At 43.8% G+C, this 22,877-nt stretch overlaps 1 protein-coding gene across 2 annotated transcripts in view; it reads left to right on the forward strand.

Annotated features, from left to right (window-relative positions):
• The window catches only part of ABLIM3 (actin binding LIM protein family member 3), a 154,259-nt gene that overhangs the window by 68,484 nt on the left and 62,898 nt on the right, over positions 1-22,877 (forward strand). For both annotated transcript variants that reach the window (XR_009007071.1, XM_007188691.2), the window contains exons 4-6: positions 10,825-11,008; positions 12,930-13,042; positions 20,115-20,241. Coding sequence is in view for 1 of the 2 variants with exons in the window: in XM_007188691.2 (XP_007188753.1) it covers positions 10,825-11,008; positions 12,930-13,042; positions 20,115-20,241 (424 nt within the window). In the remaining variant the exon portion in view is untranslated. The remainder of the gene's footprint in view (positions 1-10,824; positions 11,009-12,929; positions 13,043-20,114; positions 20,242-22,877) is intronic.

The raw sequence follows: 22,877 nt of genomic DNA on the forward strand, positions 1-22,877 counted from the left end.
GCTAAAGGAACTTCTCTAAGTGGGAAACACAAGAGAAGAAAAGGACCTACAAAAACAAACCCAGAACAATTAAGAAAATGGTCATAGGAACATACATATTGATAATTACCTTAAACGTGAATGGATTAAATGCTCCAACCAAAAGACACAGGCTTGCTGAATGGATACAAAAACAAGACACATATATATGCTGTCTACAAGAGACCCACTTCAGACCTAGGGACACACACAGACTGAAAGTGAGGGGATGGAAAAAGATATTCCATGCAAATGGAAATCAAAAGAAAGCTGGAGTAGCTATACTCTTATCAGATAAAAGAGACTTTCAAATAAAGAATGTTACAAGAGACAAGGAAGGACACTACATAATGATCAAGGGATCAATCCAAGAAGAAGATATAACAATTATAAATATATATGCACCCAACATAGGGGCACCTCAATACATAAGGCAACTGCTAACAGCTATAAAAGAGGAAATCGACAGTAACACAGTAAAAGTGGGGGATTTTAACACCTCACTTACACCAATGGACAGATCATCCAAAATGAAAATAAATAAGTAAACAGAAGTTTTAAATGACACAATAGACCAGATAGATTTAATTGATATTTATAGGACATTCCATCCAAAAACAGCAGATTACACGTTCTTCTCAAGTGCACACGGAACATTCTCCAGGATAGATCACATCTTGGGTCACAAATCAAGCCTCAGTAAATTTAAGAATATTCAAATCATATCAAGAATCTTTTCTGACCACAACGCTATGAGATTAGAAACGAATTACAGGGGAAAAAATGTAAAATACACAAACACATGGAGGCTAAACAATACCTTACTAAATAACCAAGAGATCACTGAAGAAATCAAAGAGGATATCAGAAAATACCTAGAGACAAATGGCAAGGAGAACACGACGATCCAAAACCTATGGGATGCAGCAAAAGCAGTTCTAAGAGGGAAGTTTATAGCTATACAAGCCTACCTCAAGAAACAAGAAAAATCTCAAATAAACAATCTAACCTTACACCTGAAGGAACTAGAGAAAGAAGAACAAACAAAACCCAAAGTTAGCAGAAGGAAAGAAGTCATAAAGATCAGAGCAGAAATAAATGAAATAGAAACAAAGAAATCAATAGCAAAGATCAAAAAAACTAGAAGCTGGTTCTTTGAGAAGATAAACAAAATTGATAAGCCATTAGCCAGACTCATCAAGAAAAAGAGGGAGAGGACTCAAATCAATAAAATTAGAAATGAAAAAGGAGAAGTTACAACAGACACTGCAGAAATACAAAGCATCCTAAGAGACTACTACAAGCAACTCTATGCCAATAAAATGGACAACCTGGAAGGAATGGACAAATTCTTAGAAAGGTATAACCTTCCAAGACTGAACCAGGAAGAAATAGAAAATATGAACAGACCAATCACAAGTAATGAAATTGAAACTGTGATTAAAAATCTTCCAACAAACAAAAGTCCAGGACCAGATGGCTTCACAGGTGAAATCTATCAAACATTTAGAGAAGAGCTAACACCCATCCTTCTCAAACTCTTCCAAAAAATTGCAGAGGAAGGAACACTCCCAAACTCATTCTATGAAGCCACCATCACCCTGATACCAAAACCAGACAAAGACACTACAAAAAAAGAAAATTACAGACCAATATCACTGATGAATATAGATGCAAAAATCCTCAACAAAATACTAGCAAACAGAATCCAACAACACATAAAAAGGATCATACACCACAATCAAGTGGGATTTATCCCAGGGATGCAAGGATTCTTCAGTATACACAAATCAATCAATGTGATACACCATATTAACAAATTGAAGAATAAAAACCATATGATCATCTCAATAGATGCAGAAAAAGCTTTTGACAAAATTCAACACCGATTTATGATAAAAACTCTCCAGAAAGTGGGCATAGAGGGAACCTACCTCAATATAATAAAGGCAATATACGACAGACCCACAGCAAACATCATTCTCAATGGTGAAAAACTGAAATCATTTCCTCTCAGATCAGGAACAAGACAAGGATGTCCACTCTCACCACTCTTATTCAACATAGTTTTGGAAACCCTAGCCACAGCAATCAGAGAAGAAAAAGAAATAAAAGGAATCCAAATTGGAAAAGAAGAAGTAAAACTGTCACTGTTTGCAGATGACATGATACTATACACAGAGGATCCTAAAGATGCCACCAGAAAACTACTAGAGCTAATCAATGAATTTGGTAAAGTTGCAGGATACAAAATTAATGCAAAATTAATTAATGCAAAATTAATGCACAGAAATCTCTTGCAATGGGACCTATACACTAATGATGAAAATTCTGAAAGAGAAATTAAGGAAACACTCCCCTTTACCATTGCAACAAAAAGAATAAAATACCTAGGAATAAACCTACCTAGGGAGACAAAAGACCTGTATACAGAAAACTATAAGACACTGATGAAAGAAATTAAAGATGATACGAACAGATGGAGAGATATACCATGTTCTTGGATTGGAAAAATCAACATTGTGAAATGGACTATACTACCCAAAGCAATCTACAGATTCAATGCAATCCCTATGAAATTACCAACAGCATTTTTTAAGGAACTAGAACAAAAAATCTTTAAAGTTGTATGGAGACACAAAAACCCCGAATAGCCAAAGCAGTCTTGAAGGGAAAAAAATGGAGCTGGAGGAATCAGACTCCCTGACTTCAAACTATACTACAAAGCTACAGTAATCAAGACAATGTGGTACTGGCACAAAAACAGAAACATAGATCAATGGAACAAGATAGAAAGCGCAGAGATAAACCCACGCACCTATGGTCAACTAATCTATGAGAAAGGAGACAAGGATATACAATGGAGAAAAGACAGTCTCTTCAATAAGTGGTGCTGGGAAAACTGGACAGCTACATGTAAAAGAATGAAATTAGAATACTCCCTAACACCATACACAAAAATAAACTCAAAATGGATTAGAGAGCTAAATGTAAGACTGGACACTATAAAACTCTTAGTGGAAAACATAGGAAGAACACTCTTTGACATCAATCACAGCAAGATCTTTTTTGATCCACCTCCTACAGTAATGGAAATAAAAACAAAAATAAACAAATGGGACCTAATGAAACTTCAAAGCTTATGCACAGCAAAAGTATTTATTGGAAAGTAAACCATAAACAAGACGAAAGGACAAACCATAAACAAAGGAAAGGAAACCATAAACAAGACAAAAAGACAACCCTCAGAATGGGAGAAAACATTTGCAAATGAATCAACAGACAAAGGATTAATCTCCAAAATATATAAACAGCTCATGCAGCTTAATATTAAAAAACCAAAAAACCCAATCCAAAAATGGGCAGAAGACCTAAATAGACATTTCTCCAAAGAAAACATAGAGATGGCCAAGAAGCACATGAAAAGTTGCTCAACATCACTGATTATTAGAGAAATGCAAATCAAAACTACAATGAGGTACCACCTCACACCAGTTAGAATGGGTGTCATCAGAAAATCTACAAACAACAAATGCTGGAGAGGGTGTGGAGAAAAGGGAACCCTCTTGCGCTGTTGGTGGGAATGTAAATTGATACAGCCACTATGGAGAACAGTATGGAGGGTCCTTAAAAAACTAAAAATTACCATATGATCCAGCAATCCCACTACTGGGCATATAACCAGAGAAAACCATAATTCAAAAAGACACATGCACCCCAATGTTTATTGCAGCACTATTTACAATAGCCAGGTCATGGAAGCAACCTAAATGCCCATCGACAGACGAATGGATAAAGAAGTTGTGGTACATATATACAATGGAATATTACTCAGCCATAAAAAGGAACGAAATTGAGCCATTTGTTGAGACGTGGATGGATCTAGAGACTGTCATACAGAGTGAAGTAAGTCAGAGAAAAACAAATATCGTATATTAACGCATATATGTGGAACCTAGAAAAATGGTACAGATGAACCGGTTTGCAGGGCAGAAATTGAGACACAGATGTAGAGAACAAATGTATGGACACCAAGGGGGGGAAGTGGCGGGAGGGTGTGGGTGGTGGTGTGATGAATTGGGCGATTGGGATTGACATGTATACACTGATGTGTATAAAATTGATGACTAATAAGAATCTGCTGTATAAAAAATATATAAAATTAAAAATTAAAAAAAAAATTTAACAAAAACCCAAAACAAACAAAAAACAACGACAACAACAAAAAAAGAAACAGCATATCACCAGCACCCCAGAAACTTACTTTGCATGTCCCACCAGTCACTGCCCCGCATCAAAAGTATCCACTGTCCTGACTTCTAACATCATAAATAAGTTTTGCCTGTTGTAAACATCATGTAAGTAGAATTAGTGTGGGTACTTTTTTTATTTTATAAATTTATTTATTTATTTATATTTATTTTTGGCTGTGTTGAGTCTTCGTTTCTGTGCGAGGGCTTTCTCCAGTTGCGGCAAGCGGGGGCCACTCTTCATCGTGGTGCGGGGGCCTCTCACCATCATGACCTCTCCCGTTGTGGAGCACAGGCTTCAGACGTGCAGGCTCAGTAGTTGTGGCTCACAGGCCTAGTCGCTCCGCGGCATGTGGGATCTTCCCAGACCAGGGCTCGAACCCGTGTCCCCCGTATTGGCAGGCAGATTCTTAACCACTGCACCACCAGGGAAGTCCCAGTGTGGGTACTTTTTTACATCTGGCTTCCTGTGCTAATATTTTGTTTGTGAGAGTCAGTCTTGTTGTTTCATGTATTTATGTTTTTTTCATTCTCATTGCTATACGTTCCATTGTGTGATTATATTATGCCACCATGAATTTATTCTTCTTACTGTTGATGAGCATTTGAGTTGTGTCCAGCATTACATATAATGTGGCTATAGACATTCTTTTATGTGTCTGCTGGTAAACATGTATATGATTTCTCTTGTCCATATACCTAGGAGGGGTGATATGTTCTCTTAAATAATAAAGATCTGGAAAAGCTTTGAGAGCTACATTTAAAAAAAAAGAAGAAGTATTTAACAAAAGTGTAAAATTTATACTTTGAAAACTACAAAATATTAAAGAATATCTAAGTAAATGGAAAAATATACCATGTTCATGGATCAGAAGCCCTAACATTGTTATGATGGCAATATTCTTTAGCTCAATCTACAAAGTTAGTGCTATCTTAGCTCAGGCTGCCATAACAAAATAACATAGATTGGATGGCTTAAACAACAGTAGTGTATTTTCTCACAGTTCTGGAGGCTGAAAGTCCAAGATTAAGGTGTCTTCATAGTTGGGTTATGGAGAGCTCCCTTCCTGGCTTGCAGACAGCTACCCTCTCACTGTGTCCTCACATGTCACAGAGGGAGGGAGGGAGGAGCAGAGAGAAAGAGAGGGAGGATGAGAATGAGCAAGCTTGCTGGTGTCTCTTCTAATGAGGTCACTAATCCCATAATGAAGGGCGCATCCTTATGACCTCATCTAAACCTGATTACCTCCTAAAGGCCACCTATCTAAGTACCATCACATTAGGGCTTGGGACTTCAACATATGAATTTGGGGGAGGACACTATTCAGTTCATAACACATGTAATCCCTATAAAAATCCCCACTTGCTTCTCTGTAGAAATTGACAAACTGATTCTAAAATGCGTATGGAATTGAAAGGAATATAAAATAGCCAAAGCAATCTTGAAAAAGAAGAACAAGGTTGGAAGACTCAAACTTCCCACTTTCAAAACTTACTACAAAGCTACAATAAACAAAACAATGTGGTACAAGGATAGACATATAGATCAATAGAGTCGAAATGAGAGTGGAAAAATAAACCCTTATATTTATGGTCAGTTGAATGTCATCGAGGCAACCAAAATAATTCAATAGGGAAAGAACAGTCTTCAACAAATGATGCTAGGAAAACTGAACATATATATGCGGAAAAAAAAAAGAAGTTGCATTCTTCTTCACATCATACACAAAAATTAACTCAAAATAAGTCAAAAACCTAAATGTAAGAGCTAAAACTATAAAATTGTTAAGAGAAAATATAGGAGTAAATCTTTGTGACCTTAAGTTAGGCAAAGCCTTCTTGGACATGACACCCAAAGCACAAACAACTAAGGAAAAATAGATAAATTGAACATCATCAAAATTAAAAACTTTTTTGCTTCAAAACATACCATGAAGAATGTGAAAGGCAACACACAGAATGGGAGATAAAATTTGCAAATCATATATCTGGTAAAGGGCTTGTATCTAGACTATATAAAGAATACTTACAACTTAATAATAAAAAAGACAAATAACCCAATTTCAAAATGGGCAAAGGATATGAATAGACATTTCTCTGAAGAAGTTATATAAATGTCCAATAAGGACATGAAGAAATGCTCAACATCATTAGCCATCAATGAAATGCAAATAAAACCACAATGAGATAAACTTCACACCCACTCAGTTGGCTATAATCAAAAAAGACAGGTAATACAAGTGTTGGCAAGAATGTGGAGGAATTGGAACCCTCATACCTTGCTGGTGGGAATGTAAAATGTGTAGGTGCTTTGGAAAACAATCTTGCAGTTCCTCTAGGGGTAAACGTAGAGTTACCATATAACCCCAACAATTCCAAATTCCACTGCTAGACTTATGCTCAAGTAATGTATGTTCACACAAAAACTTGTACACAAATGTTCATAGCAATATTATTCATAAAGTCAAAAGTTTGAAACAATTCAAATATCCATCAGCCAGTGAATGGATAAGTACAAAGTGGTATATCCATACAGTGGAATATTATTCATCAGTAGAAAAGAAATACTGATACATGCTCCATGTGGATAAACCTTGAAAACACAAATGGCCCATAAACAGGTAATAACATTCTCAATTTCATTAATAATCAGGGAAATTAAATTTAAAATCACAATAGAACATCCTTTCACCTGTACCATGTTAACTAAATATAAGTTAGGTGTTACCTGGTGTCTGTGATAATATAGCTCAGTGAGAACTGCTGGTGGGAATGTAAATGGGAAAAACTTATTGGAAAACAGTGAGACATCACCTCACAAATACAAGAATGTTCAAGGCAGCATTTCCATAAAGGAAAAAAAAAAACCACAAGCAGCTTGGATGTCCTTCAGCAGTGGAATGGATCAATTGTGATATAGTCAGACAACGAAATACAGCACTGCAGTGAAAATGAATGGCCCACAACTACATGCATCGACATGGATGAATCTCAAAAACATAATACTGAGAGAATGAAGCAGTAAATTACACAGAAGAGTAGATGCAGTATGATTCCATCCATATAAAGTTCAAAAACGGGCAAAACTAAACAATATATTGTTTGTAGATACCTCAAAGGTAGTAAAACTGTAAAGAAAAGCAAGAGAATGATAAACACAATTTGGGATGTGGTGTGGGAAGCAGGGCGCTCTTAGGGAGACGGGAACAGGCTTCCGAGCTGCTGGTGATGTTCTATTTCATAAACTCTGTAGTGAGTAGCTGGGAGCATGTTTTATTATTCTTCTTTACACTGTACATATATATTTACTACATCTTCTGTATGTATAATATATTTCACAATTTAAATGTTTAAAATAATGAATGAGATCACCCTCAGGGACCCTTCTAACACTTTGATTTTGAAATTCCATAAAACTGTCTCATTTGAAAAGTTGAAAATCAACAGAATCCTAGACTCTCATATCTGGATGTGTCCTCAGTTACCACATAGCCCCCTCATTTTACAAATGAGGCAACTGAGCTCCAGAGGGGTGAGGTCACTTTTTCAAAGTCACACAGCACCTGAGTGCTAGAATGGGAATATGGAGGAATTGGAAGGTCCAGTGACCCTCAAAACGGTACATTTTCCACTGAAACACAGTAGGGCTGTGTGCATGTCCTATTCTAGGCATTATATTTACAATGAGCATTCTGTGTTTTCTGGAAGCAGTTCTGAGTTCCCATATTCTGTCCCATTGTCAGACTATATGATCTTTCTTTTAATTAATAGACTTTATTTTTGATTCACAGAATAATGAGTGCCCTGGATGTATTAATTCCACATCACTTCCATACTACAGACCCTCTCCATGGCCTTTCCTGTTATTTGAATGAAGAGCTCTGCTCAGCCTCAGATACATCTGTCGTGCTGGTCCAGCTTTCCTTCCACCCCGTGTTCCCCACTGTATTTCCAGGAACCCCTGGGATTCTTATCAACCTTTACATCCTTTCTACCTTCCTCCTTCAGCTCCTTGGGGGAAATGAAGGAACAGATTGTTCCAAGTTTTCATATGGCCTCCTGGTTTTCTCCACTGGGAGAGGTGGCTCTGGAAGTGGAGTTGGCAGGGGACACAAAGGAGAGAAAAGAAGGGAAAAAACAGGAGCTGTTTCCAATGAGGTTGTAGGCCATGACCTGACTAATTCCACAGCCATGAAGTCAATTGATCTGCCACCTGCACATCCCAGAACAGCCTGTTCTCTGGCCTTGCCTGCCTTCCAGACCAGGCATTGTTTGATGTGATGAGTTTTCATGAAGCCTGATGAAAGTTGGACCCTTCCCCACCTACCACCACCACCAGCACCACTTCTACTCATAAGCCCTGACTCTCTGCAGGGGTGGTCTCCAGTGGCTGCCAGCTCTACCTCACTTGGAATTTAAAATGTTTAGGCATATAGTCAGCCCTACCTTCTCCTAGACTCACAGGATGTCAGTGTCAGAAGAAAAGCTCAGGCCATTTCTTGTCTGGTTTCTGCTCTTTACACAGAAGTGAACAGAGGCCCCAGACCACAGAGGACCAAGTTCAGTGTCACCCAGAGAGTTAGATAGCCCAGGTGGTCTGACTCCCAGAGCAGAGTCTCTCATGGTCCTAGACCGTTTCCCGTGGTGCTGTGACATTTGGAGCTGCCCTCCTCCCTCACCTTGGCCCTTGGAGCCTACCTCTGGCCTGCAGAGTGAACAAACACTTGCAAAATACTTCTGACATTCACCTAGAAGTCCCTCCTACTTTTAACTTGGCTGCTTTTGCAAAACAACGTTCCCTGTTAAAGATAAGAGAGTATTTACTGGGGTGATGTCACCCAGTCCAGGCCAGGTCCTCGCACTTACAGGCTTGGAAACCATCTTGTTGGTTTCCCCACCGTGGATCACGCTTGGTAAAGCTGAGTCATGCTAACCACGTCTTTGGGAAACCGATGAATAAAACCTGAGTGCCTGTTTATTAACATAAACAAGAGCTGTAACTCTCCGTTGTACTAGTTCATGTTGCCCTGATCAGCTGCTTCTCTCACAAAGGCAACCTATGTAGAAAGTCAAACTGTCAGACTCAGAACAAAGGGAGCTGGTCTCGGGATTTGAATGAGCTCTCCAGTGGCCTTCCTTTGATTGCTGACCAGCCCCTTCCTGGCTGACCCATCCTTGCTTTAGCTGGATCAATAAACTCAGCAGTTCTGGTGGCCCTGAGAGTCATTCAGTCTCTTGGAAGAAACTTAGCCTCTTTCTGCTCTTCCCATTATGTGTTCATTTCATAACTTAACTCTCAGAGGGAAATCTCATTTCCCACGTTTCTAAGTCCTTTGGGGGAAGGGAGTCCCACATGATTCAGTTGTTCAGACACCTATAATTATATCCACCTGCTCTTCTATTATCTGCCCTATATTACTTCATATTGTCCACAAGGATATCCCCAAAGACTTTATAAAGTACCTTATGAAATCATGTTGCCTCTCTGTTCAGAAGTCATCAGTGTAATTGATCATTTCTGCAGCTGGGTAATGGGGAATCATTATAATCTTCTCTCTACTGTTGTATATGTCCGAGATTTTTCAAAATAATTTAAGATTTTAAAAACTAGGGGAAAAACCATCCATGGCTTCCTAGTTTCCCACAAGGCCTAAACGTCTTAAACTGGACTTGGTCCCTCTTCCTCCAACTGGCCTGGTAATATTTTCCTGTAATATTGCCGTCCACTCTCTAAAAACACCACCCTTACCCTACCCTAGCCCCATCTCCACACAAATATTGCCTGCAGTTTCCTGCCTTTGTGCTTTAGCTCATTCCATTCCTTCACTTCAACTTAGATGCTACCTCCTCCAGAAAGCCTTCATTGATTCCTCCCACTCACAGCACTTGCTACCTACACCAGCCCATGGCCTGTCCCCACTGATGTATGTTCTATGTGGTCTTCCCTCTGCATCCATTGTTAGCTCTTTGGAGTTCAAAGATTGTGTTTTATCATTCCTGCCTGGGAACAGATCTACCTTTTATGGCTATGGTGAAGATGGATTATAATCTTCAAATCATACATCCCATTGCCATCCTAGCTTGTCTTCACCTAGCACAGACTCATGCACGTAGGAAATGCCCAGGACATTTTTAACTGAATGATTCTTTCATCAAACTCATGATACCACCAGCTGTGTTGCATTGCATAAGCCACATGGCTTTAAACTTTTCCTCCATGTTTTGAGAGGATTGTATAGCATGGGTGGTCTCAGCATGCATCAGGATCAGCTGGGGAATGTGCTAAAATGCAGATGCCTGGGCTCCAACCCCAGGGAGTCTGATTCAGGTCCAGGCAGCTGCATCTCAAGAAGCCCGCCAGGTGATTCTGATGCAAGTGGTCTTCGGGCCATCCTTTAAGGAGCACTGGCCCCAAAGGCCCATGAGGTCCCATGCGTCACCATTCGCTGGCCACTTATGACTGAGTCAGACAGCAGCCTTGTCCCCAGCGAGAACCTCATGCTTGCAGACCCTCCCTGGACTCACCTGCCTTTGTTTCCCGCCCTGTTTCCCCAAGTGTGTGGCTGTGGCCTGGCTCAGTCAGGCTTCTTCTTCAAGAACCAGGAGTACATCTGCACCCAGGACTACCAGCAACTCTACGGCACTCGCTGTGACAGCTGCCGGGACTTTATCACGGGCGAGGTCATCTCTGCGCTGGGCCGCACCTACCACCCCAAGTGCTTCGTGTGCAGCTTGTGCAGGTGAGCAGGAGGCCAGCAGGGGCGGGGACCCTCTGCCTGGGATCCTGCAGAAGGGAAGAAGTGGCCTTCCCCAGGCAGATCTGGGGCTTACTCGGCTTTATGCTGGACACTTGCATCCTCTAATCTCGGGGTGGAAGGACCTGACAGGCCAGTGGTTTTCAAACATTTAGCGGCTGAATCCTGTTTGTCAAACGTAATCTAGTATAAAACACTAGTTTGTCCCGAGATGAAGGCAGCATAGGATCTGAGCCCCAACACTCAGCCTCCCACTTCCCATCAAAAGGCCCTGAAGAAACCTCTGAGGGCCCTCTGGCCTCTCAAAACTCAGTTTGGAATCCATGAATCTGGCTCAGGCTCTCACACCCTCAGCCACATGCGGTACTGGGATATCTGTTTATAGCCTTCCTCCATGACCCTGGCAGGAGACCCCACCTCTGTAAGCCTCAGCTTCATTGGTGAATCGACATCAAAGCCAGTCCAACTTCATTGGATTTCCATGAAGATAAATGAGATGGTACATGCAGTCCAACTTCATTGGATTTCCATGAAGATAAATGAGATGGTACATGCAGAGAGACCTTATCTCAATGACTGGTACCAAATTATGTCCACTTTTATTATTCTCTTCATTATCATAATGATCATTATCTAGCCTCTCAAGACCTCTGATAGGTGATAGAAAGCTCACCCCTTCCCTCCTCCCCACCCTCAGCATCCTCATCTCTTGTTAACTTAGCAAATGTACATTAAGGGCCCAGTGTATGCTAAGCACCATATTAAAGAGATGAAAAAATAAAGAAAACCTCAACCCTGCCCACAGATATGTTAAAATTTAATGGACTGCTCTGATTAAGTCATAAGTAAAGCACGATTGGAATATATGTATGCATTTTTTAATTGGGAAAGTCATTTATAGATTAATTATTCTCCTCTTAAAATAACCACTTCTTTGTTACCAGTTAGAGTAACTAACCAATTAGAGTTTCTGATTGAGACTAACGACACAGTGCATAAGAAAATATTATCACCCAGTGGAATTCATTCATTCATCCATCCAACCCTTAAGACCTGGAATCCCAGAACCATTGGAAGTTTGCACAGTAGGGTCCGTATGGTCTAAAGTGGAGGTTTTGTGAAGCCCCATGGAGAATAGGCGCCTTCCCAAGGTCATGCCGGGTCCTTTTACCATGAGTCAGTGCCTGGGCTGTGATGAGAACACGGCTCCCCTCTCTCCCTGGCACTCCCTCCATTGTTCATGTTGCTAATGTAAGGGCAGCGGAGCCCCTGCAGGCTTACGGGGGCATAAGCTCAGAGTCCATATTAACAGGCATCCCAAACCGCACAAGCGAGAGCTGCTGTGTGATGGGATCAGCTGTGCTGAGGGTTCTATGTGCTTTATATTTAGTTAGGGAGGCAGGACATGACGAGCTTAAGCCCCTGAGCTGTGTAACTCAAACTGCGCAAATGTAGGTGAGCAGAGGAAGAGGTTCTTTGAGGATGTCTAAACTTCCTGTGGAGTGAAAGAAGGAAATTTTGGCAAGTTGGGGAGTTGAATGAGTTCTTCCTGACATACAGGGGATAGGTCAAGTTGGGATGGGAGAAGTCCTTCCAGGAAGAGGAAGTACCTCTGAGACGTTTTTAGCCTCTTCATTATAGAAGAGAAATGTAAGCCCAAATAAGTGTCATGATTTGCCCAGTGTTTAAAAATCATGTAAATGGCCCAACTGGGTCTCCAGTTCCGGTCCTGGCCCTAACTGAGTGGTTTAGCCTGGCCCCGTGAACAGCACTTGAATGTAGCCGGTGCTCTATGTGTGCTGTGTGTGCTACCAAAGATCTTCAAGCACATGTGTTGTCAAGTCACCTATAGACACAGAACCCTCTGGAGAGGTGGTGTTGAATTTCTCCTTCATCCCTCTTGCAGGAAGCCTTTCCCCATTGGAGACAAGGTGACCTTCAGCGGGAAGGAATGTTTGTGTCAGACATGCTCCCAGTCCATGACGAGCAGTAAGCCCATCAAGATCCGTGGACCAAGCCGTGAGTCCTCCCCACGGGGCACGTCGCCGTCCACGAGTGCCATCTCCCAGGGCTCTCCTGTCCCAGCTTCGCTAACTGCTTCTGCAGCCTGGAGGGAAGTGGGGGAGGTTCCCACCCTGGAGGACTCCTGCAGCATGACCCAGTTGGCACACAGCCCAGACTCACAAACTTCCCAAAGCACAAACGCAGGGAAAACAGGCTGCCCGACTATAAACAGGAATGGCCTGTGCCACGTATTGGCCACTTGGGTGGTTCTCCTGGGATGAGCAGGGCTCCTTATCTCCCCTCTGGTCCATGCTCCCAAAGGCATCCCAACAGAGCTGATCAAGTGTTTTCCACCAGTGGCTGTCAATTTTTACAAACTCCACTAAAGAAGAATATGTAGACATATCTTAACAAAAGAGGGAATATGAGAGAAAGCCACAAGGGCTGTGCTAGTGTCCCTTAGGGTGTGTTCCGTGGACCGTGACATCAGCTTCACTGCAGGACTGATAAAAATACAGATTTCTGGGCCCACTCTGGACTTCTAGGAATGGGAAATCCTAGAAATCTACAATCTTAGTAAGCTTCTTGGGTGATTCATTCGCTGCTCCTAAGACTGAGAACTACTGTCTAGGGATGAGGGGGACACTTGGCAGGCCATCGTAAAGGTCACGTTCTATCACCAAAACATAGATTGGGAGTTGGGGGGAACTGAGGATCAATAGTGCCTCGGAACAGTCATTCTGATTTGTGGAATGTCCATTCCATTCAAACGTGTCTAGCCGTAAGATATCCAAATCACTGTTCTAAGATGCCCTTGTCAGGCCACTGACTGCATGTACCCACACACACACGGACACAGCCCCCTGGGTCTCGGTAAGCCAAGCTAAGCTCCGGCATTCTTTCATGTTACGTGACACTCTCACTGGCCTTGTCGGCAGAATCAATGAAAGCCCATTAGCGTCTTGTGCGGCATCACTGTGTGGTGTGGGGGCTGTTGGCCACGGCACCAGCAGAGTCAGCATGCTGAGGCTGTGTCCGGCTGAGGGGGGCGAGCACAGAATACCCCAAGTCAGCAGGGCTCAGCTCCCGGGGGCTCCATTAGCAGGGGAGCCAGTGGGGAGGCTCCCTCCCTTGCCCTTCCTTCCTTTCAGTTGAATCAGATCTGCTCCCAGACTTTCCGTCAGTATCTTCGGTGGGGCTCAAGAACAATTTGCCACTCTGATCAGGTTTCCATCTTGAGGTGGCTGAGTGCACACACTGTTACCCTTCATAACTCCTTGAAAGCATCATCCAGAATGACAGCAAGGCTGGGATGCAGGACCACAGCGCCATGGCTGATGCTGCCAAGGCGACCAGACACCAGTGGGGCCATGTGTGAGTTCATAGAGGGAAGCCGGCTGGAGTCAGGAGGCTGCCATCCTTCTGTGTGAATGCACAGCCATCATGTAGCCTCCCTGTGGCTCAGTTTACCCAACTTTGTGGAAAGCAAATGTATCAGTATTCTGGAATCAAAACTAACATACGTCATAGTGTGTAAAATGCTCTCTAAATTTAAAGTGAGGGATTTTGTTGGCTTGGAGGTTTAGTCTAGAAAACATACCAAAGGAGAACTGAGAATAAGATTCCTGAATCTGCTATTACTTCACTCAGCCTGTGTTGCGTGTACTGTGTGCCTTGGGGAATCTCAGACAGGTGGGAGATTTCCTCAGCTAAGTGCGGGAGTCCTGCGTGGGAGCATGTCCACAAGAAGAGGCTGTGTCCACCATAATTCTGCAGATCAGGAGGTGAAGAAGGTGAGGAAGAGTGAGTACAGAAGAGCAAGTGAGCATGTGGGCAGTCTCCGGGGGGACGCCTAGGATCATGGCTCATCTTGTTACTTGCGAAGTCTAGACATCAATGTGTGGATCTACAGGGCGTATGTTTCACAGAAATGTTTTCTCCCCAAAGGTGGCCACTGTCCGTGCTGCAAACGCAAGGCAGCCTCCTGACTTGAGGAGAAGTTGGAAGGTCTGCTTAGTTCCGCAAGGATGGAGGGAACTAAAACAAGATTCAAGAGAGTGCTAAGGTGAAGAACGTATCATGGAGAAGGAAAATGAAAGCAGGAAAACTTGCTGTATTTTTGAGCTACAGGAGTGTGAAGTTTCACCCCTGGAATGTAAAGACATTCTGGAAAAGCAGGAGCAGTATCTACTCAAAAGAGATCAAGAAGAATACTTAGGAACTGTCAAGAGAAAAGAATTGTATTACTTATCACAGGCGGAAGAAATGTTTCCTCACAGATCTCACCAAGAAGAATCAGGAGCAGAAGTAGCGTCGCCACCATCACCACCATAAGTACCACCACCACCACCATCTTCACAACCACCACCACCATCTTCACAGTCACCACCACCATCATTATGAGCACCACCATCACCAACACTACCGTCACCACTGGTAACATTGATTGACTGTGACTCTTGCCAGGCACTGCCCAGACCTCACTGAGAAGAATCAGCAGCAGTAGCACCACCACCATCACCACCAAAACCACCACCATCACTATTGCTAACATTGATTGGCCGTTACTGTTGTCAGGCACTGCACTAAGCTTTCCATATATAACATCTCATTTAATCATTATAATAACTCTATGAGGGAGATAAGAGTAATGGTTTTTAGATGAGAAAACTAAGACTCAAAAAGCATAAATGACTTGCCCAAAGTCGCTCAGATAATGGTAATGTAACTGGAATGTGAGCCCAGGCAGTCTGGCTTTGGAGCCTATTTCCTTAACACCCTATACCAGAGACATGGCTTGCTAATAGGAGGGGTCCTGTCTCCCTGGATTAGTTGCCTAAAACAAGGTGGGGAGCTTGCTATGACTCACAAACCCACTTATTTTTGCTGATGTAAGTGGAATGAATGACACAGTCAAAAAAACTAAAAATAGTTGTCTGGGGTCTTCAGAGTCTCCAGTAAACTGAGGGATTTAGGAGGAACAAGTGGTGGCATCATACTTTCTGCCAGCTGAAGGTTGTAATTTTGGAATAAAGAGGAACGTATGAGGAATGGAGTGGACAGCTGGCTCTGCAGAATCCAACTTGGGACAGGGTGTGGTTTTCCTGACGCTGCTTATTACACCAGACCCGGGCTCCCGGCTGGGGTGTTTGAGGCTCCACTGGTGGCCAAGAGTGAGAGTTGAAAGAAGAGGGAGGAAAAGGTCCTGATAAATATGAAGCCAGGACAGTGGAAGATGAGCAGTATAACATGAAAAGAAAACCCATGTGGAGCAGGTACGCCAGAATCTCAGGAGGAATCAGCAGGCCCTCCCAACATCAGGAATATTGCTTCTGACCTCATATCAGAGATTGGATAATGCACAGAGTATGAGTTAAAAACATGAGAATATGGGATAATAATGATAGCATCCACTGTTTGGGTACATACATGCCAAGCACTGTGCAAAGTCTTTCCAGGCCTGATTCAGTTCATCTTCACACCAGTGTTGTAAGGAAGATGTTCAGATGAGGAAGCTGAGGTCATACAACTAGTCAGCTGGGGAGCTGGGATTCTCCCCTCAGCCAGCCTCTCTCCACTCACTCTAACCTCTCAGCTCAACCTGTAACCACTACACTGTACCATCTCCTAAATTTTAGCTCAAAATGCCAATTCATCTCAGATGTGTCGCTGCAACTTAAAGAGATGGAACTCATCTCTTTTGTGGCCACGAAAGGATACAGCTCTTCAAATAAGGTTTATTGAAAAGATAGACAATGGTGTTGTTGGCTAGTAACATGTCTGTCTCCATGGAATCCACAAGTGAATTTGCTCAGTGAATGACCATGTCAAGCAAGGAAAAGTGAAGTGCAAGGGATAAAGGAGAAGAGAGAAACTATAGTTATCATTAAATATTTGAAGAAACTGACGTGGGGGAAGAGGTAGATTATTCTTGGTTGCATAAAATAGGGGGTGTCACAAGGAGTCAGGAATCAGCTCTATATAAAAAAGGCAGTCATGGGACTTCCCTGGTGGTCCAGTGGGTAAGACTCTGTGCTCCCAATGCAGGGGGCCTGGGTTCTATCCCTGGCCAGGGAACTAGATCCCACACGCATGCTGCAACTAAGAGCCCGCATGCCACAATGAAGATCCCACATGCCGCAACTACGACCCGGCGCAGGCAAAAAAAAAAAAAAAGAAGAAGAAGAAAAAAAGGTAGTCATGACAATCTTACCTGTCCAAAGGCAAAGTGGACTTTCTCGAGAGGGGGTGAGCTGCTCACCCCTGGAGGCGGACACAGAGGAAGGTGCCCACCCCTGCTGAGAATGCTGTAGATTCCTGCATTGGGTGGGACTTTGGCCAAATGATCTGTGAACTCTGAGCCCCTGTGGAATCATTTAACCCTATCAGTGAGGCCCACAGAGACACAAGGTCAGCATTTGTGGCCTAGAAAGCTGGACCAGACGCCTGAGCCCTTGGGTTTTACTGTTCGGAGCGTGGGCAAGTCACTTCAGAGGCCATCTGTCTGTAAAAGAGGAGGGGGTACCTGACCTCTCTAAACTATGACATTCTGAAGACTGTGATGATCAGGATGGGGTGGGGGTAGACTTATCCCAGGAGAAAAGAAATCCTAAAACTATTCTCCCAGCCCCCATTTGAAGGCCTGGGACTTGAAGCATTTTGCAGTGGGAGACCTTCCTGCCCACAGCTTGTGCTAAGAGACGTTAGAAAGGCGCTGTGTGGCCAAGAGGCGCGGACTGTGGGAGCTGCCTCGTACACACACTTCATCAGGGCCCTGACCCTCCCCACAGCCTGCTGGGCACACCCGCTTCCTAGACACGTGGACACCTCCTCTCCTCTCCCAGGACAGGCTCCCAGCTGGATGTGAGAGCTTCAGCCAGCCGCTCCCAGCTTGATACGCCGTCTCTTTTCTCGCCACTGCTCCCAAGTATGCATTTGCTTTGGTGCCAGGAGGCAGGCTTGTCCTCTGGTAAACTTTGCACCATGACCCTTTCCTCCTCCAGAGTGGGACGTCCGGTCGGCTAGGCCTGAATTCCCCGCACCTCCCAAGTATCTTGGACGCTGCCTCTATTTCCTGCCCCTCCGCAGACACCGATTGAGCAACAGGCAGACTCTGGGGCCCCCTACATTCAATATTGGCCCCAGCGCACAGTCCAGGGTGAGGGGAACGGAGAGCAAGGGCACCTTTCTGCTCTGGAACGATCTCATCAGACTCTTTAATCCTTGCTAGTTGGGGAGGCAAATGTTTGGTGTATAATCATGTTGGGGAGGAGGTGTATGTTTTAAGTTCTGTCCTTTTCCTGAGTGCTGTGAGGCCTGTTCATTCACGCTCATTCAGCAAATCTGCTTTGAGTTCTTAACTATGTGCTGAGCACGGTGCTGGGCAAGAAAATAGATTTAACCACAAACACACAAATCACAAACAGGGCCCTTGCCATTGAGTGAAACTCTACTGTGCTTGGAGATCTTGATAAAATTCAGTTGGTCTGCGACAAGGGCTTAATTTCCAAAATATATAAACAGCTCATACAGCTCAACATCAAAAAAACAAACAACCCGATTGAAAAATGGTCAGAAGACCTAAATAGATGTTTCATCAAAGAACACATACAGAGGGACAACAGGCACATGAAAAGATGCTTAAAATCACTAATTATTAGAGAAATGCAAATCAAATGCAAAATGCAAATCAAAACAATGAGGTGTCACCTCACACCAGTCAGAATGGCCATCATCAAAAAGTCTACAAACAATAAATGCTGGAGAGGGTGTGGAGAGAAGGGAACCCTCTTGCACTGTTGGTGGGAATGTATATTGGTGCAGCCACTATGGAGAACAGTATGGAGGTTCCTCAAAACACTAAAAATAGAGCTATCATATGATCCAGCAATCCCAGTCCTGGGCATATATCTGGAGAAAACTCTAATTCAAAAAGATACATGCACCCCAATGCTCATTGCAGCAGTATTAACAATAGCCAAGATATGGAAGCAACCTAAATGTCCATCAGTAGATGAATGGATAAATAAGATGTGGTATGTGTATATATGTATATATATATATATACACACACACACACACACACACACACACACACACACACACACACACACACACACACACACACACACACTGGAATATTACTCAGCCATAAAAAAGAATGAAATAATGCTATTTGCAGCAACATGGATGGACATGGAGATTATCATAGTAAGTGAAGTAAGTCAGGCAGAGAAAGAAAAATATCATATGATATCACTTATATGTGGAACCTAGAAAAATGATACAAATGAAATTATTTACAAAACAGAAACAGACTCACAGACATAGAAAAACTTTTGGTTAACAAAGGGGAAAGAGGGGGATAAATTAGGAGTTTGGGATTAAGAGGTACACACTACTATACATAAAATAGATAAGCAGCAAGGACCTACTGTATAGCACAGGGAACTATATTTAATATCTTGTAACAACCTATAATGGAGAAGAACCTGAAAAAGATATATTATATATATATATATATATATATATATATATATATACACATAATATATATACATATATATGTAACTGAATCACTTTGCTATACACCTGAAACTAGCACAACATTGTAAATCAAGTATACTTCAATAAAAATAAAATAAAATAATTAAAAATAAATAAAAATTCAGTCGATCTGGGTGGGGCCCCCATTGTTGCACATTTCTGAGCTCCCAGGTGACACTGATGCTGCAGGTCCCTGGGTCACAGAGACTTGCATGAGCTTAGTTAGCAACTCGAGAGCAGAAGCAGTGCAGGGTCCATTCTGGATGAACAGTTGTCAGGATGACCAGCAGGGAACTTTCTGGAGGAACCCTGGGAGGTTTTTCTTTCTCCCTCACACCAAGACCACTTGTCAAGAGGCCAGCCAGGGCTCTGCTGACCTTTCCCTCACCTGGCAGAGTCTCGACAGGTGCCAGTACCAGGGTGGGAGCAGTTGTGGAAAAGCTGGCGTTCCAGGAGGGGTTTCCTTGACTCAGGTGTGCGATGATGGCAGGGCTCTAGGGGCCCAGGATGCTTTGCTCAGCACATCCTCTTGTCTTTGCAGACTGCGCTGGGTGCAAGGAGGAGATCAAGCATGGCCAGTCGCTCCTGGCTCTGGACAAGCAGTGGCACGTCAGCTGCTTCAAATGCCAGACCTGCAGCATCATCCTCACCGGGGAGTACATCAGCAAGTGGGTTTCTCCCCCTCCCCAACCCGCCCGCCTGGCCTCTGCATGCTCCCAGACATGGCTGCACGTGACCTTTGCCCGAGTTCCCAGCAGCATCTCCCTCCGTTTCCATCCAGCTACCACACTCTGGCCGCAAACAGCACCCCACCCACCTTGGGCCCTCACGCGGTGCTTCCTGTGCCTCAGATGCTCTTCTCTGCTCTGCACATGCTTGCTCCTCCCTTCCTTCTGGTCTCAGGTCCCACACCCCCTCCTCAGAGGTGGCCTCATTCCGCCCTATTCTTTGCCTTCATACAGGCCAACACCATTTGCAATTGTATATTTATCCATGTTAACTTTTTAGTAAGGTTAATAATACTAGCTACCACTTATTGAGCTTTTATTGTGGACAAGGAATGTACTAACGGCTGTGCACGAATTATCACATTAAGTCCCATGACTACCCTCATGAGATATTTATCCCCATTCGAAAAGATGTAGAAACTGAGTCTCAGGCAGTAAGTAGTTTACTCCAATGATTATATTTAGTGTCTGTCCTCACCAGGGCGGGACTTGTTTAATTCACTGCTGCGTGTAGCACAATGCCCGACCCGTAGTCAACAATACAGTTGTTGAATGAATTGAGATAAGAGATGATGGACACACAGTTGTCAGGAAAGATGGCCCAGCCTGCACACTGAGCACTAGACAAGCCCCCTTGTGCTAGGCCCTTGTGACCACATTTACATACTCAAGTACCTAAAATAAATTAGGGCCACAGACCCTCACAGCTTTGACACTTTATGATCCAGACACTTCTCAGGTATTGCCTCTGGCCCGATGCTAGGACACAGTGAGCATGTAAATTTGTAGCATGCATGGTTTCTGCTATCAAGAAATAAGAGAGAGAAGCTGTATACATAAGAAACTGTGCCTCCAGGGGATGTGTGATTGAGAGCTCATGGGAAGTTCTATCCTTTAAGACCTTTCCAATCGTAAGTGACAGAAAATCCAACTCAAACGCCCTTAAAAAGCAAAAATGGGAGTTTATTGACTCATAGAAATGGGAAGGCCAGCGGCATTCTGGCTTCTGGCATGGATGAATCCAAGGGCTTAAAGATGTCATTAGCACTTCAGAAGTGTCTCTCTCTCTCTCCCTCTCAGCTCTACCTTCCTCTGCGTTTGTTTCATTCTCAAGCAGGCCCTCCCCAGATGGTAGCAAAGATGATCACCAGCCACTCCAGGCTTTCATTCTAGCAGCTTCGCAAACCTGGCAGAGAGAGAGAGGCTTCTTTCCCAAGAACTCCAGCAAAAGTCCCACGGCTGCCTCTGATTTGGCCACCGCTGGGTCACATGCCCATTCTTGACCAATCACTGGCCAGGAGGATCTCAACCCTCGAGCCAGAGAGCAGCTGTTTGTGAGCTCTTTGTAACTGCGAGTGCGAAGGGGTGGTTCCCAGGAAAACCCAGGCAAGGTACTGCTGCTGGCAGAAAGGGAGATAGATGCTAGCTAGACGACCCTTGTCTGTGTCAGAGGTCTAAGCAAAGGGCTGTGACTATTCACTTCTAACTAGCAGAAGTGGAATCTGGAATATATGAGAGCTTTATGGAAGATGGTGATATTTGGGCCAGACCTTGAAAAGGGGTATAAGATTTGAAAATGTAGAGAAGGAAAGCTTGTAGGCAGAATGCCCAGCCTGGGCAAGGGCAGGGAGGTGCTGGACACATCCATCCTGTTTGTGGGAACTCGGGTATGTGCACAGGTGACGTCCAAAGCTGCAGAGGTTGAGCTGAGGTCACAGCCCCGAGAGCTTTGAAGGCCATGTTAGTGGAGTTTGGCATGCACCTCTGTGCCTGCCAAGTAAGGAGTGCCCTTGGTGAGTCGCCAGCCAGGAGTCCTTGAGTCTGTGAGCCTAAGTCCAGATTCTCTGGGGGAGTAAGGGTTTGCTCAGAGCTCCTCTCAAGCAGGTCCAGCCCAGATTGCCCACCACGCCTTGGGCCTCTGCAGCCGGCCTCTGGGCTCTTCATCCGTCTGCCAGCAGAGTGTCAGATGCTTAGAGGCTCTGGCTGTGGCGTTGATGTCCAGGTTAGAAGCCCAGCCCACTTGACCTCAGCAAGAGACTCAACTTTTCTGAGTCTCAGTTTCCTCATTTATAAAAACAGGGCTAAGAAGAAGACCTGCCTCATAGGGTTGTGTCAGGGCTCAGAGATCTGTGCTTTGTACCTAATCAGTACCTGGTAAATGTTAATTTTTGCCATCTGCCTCTTTTTAGAATAATGTATATTTCAAATTCCTGAAGGCCTCACAGCCTCATGGGTCCAAATTAGGAGGTGTTGGCATTTATACCCAAATTTTGCTGGCTCATTGTCCCCACCTCCCAACAAATGACTGTCCTCCTGCCGGGTCACCCTCCCATCCCCACCCAGTGTGGAAGGGTTGGGGGAGGGAGAAGCTTGTCTCGTGGACCCACAAACAACAGTCTCACCTGGTGACTTTGCTGAGCACGGGTCCTCATTGCCAACTCTCCTTCAGGAAACACTGACGGCTCTGCTGCCCAGGGTGGGCTCCTAGCAGTGCCCGGCAGGGCAGCAGCTTGGACGTGCCTGTTCTTTAGGCCTCTGTGTGTGTGAGCGAGGTCTGTTACGTACAAAACATGGCA

This window comes from Balaenoptera acutorostrata, chromosome 2 (assembly GCF_949987535.1).
Source record: "Balaenoptera acutorostrata chromosome 2, mBalAcu1.1, whole genome shotgun sequence".
Classification (NCBI taxonomy): domain Eukaryota; kingdom Metazoa; phylum Chordata; class Mammalia; order Artiodactyla; family Balaenopteridae; genus Balaenoptera; species Balaenoptera acutorostrata.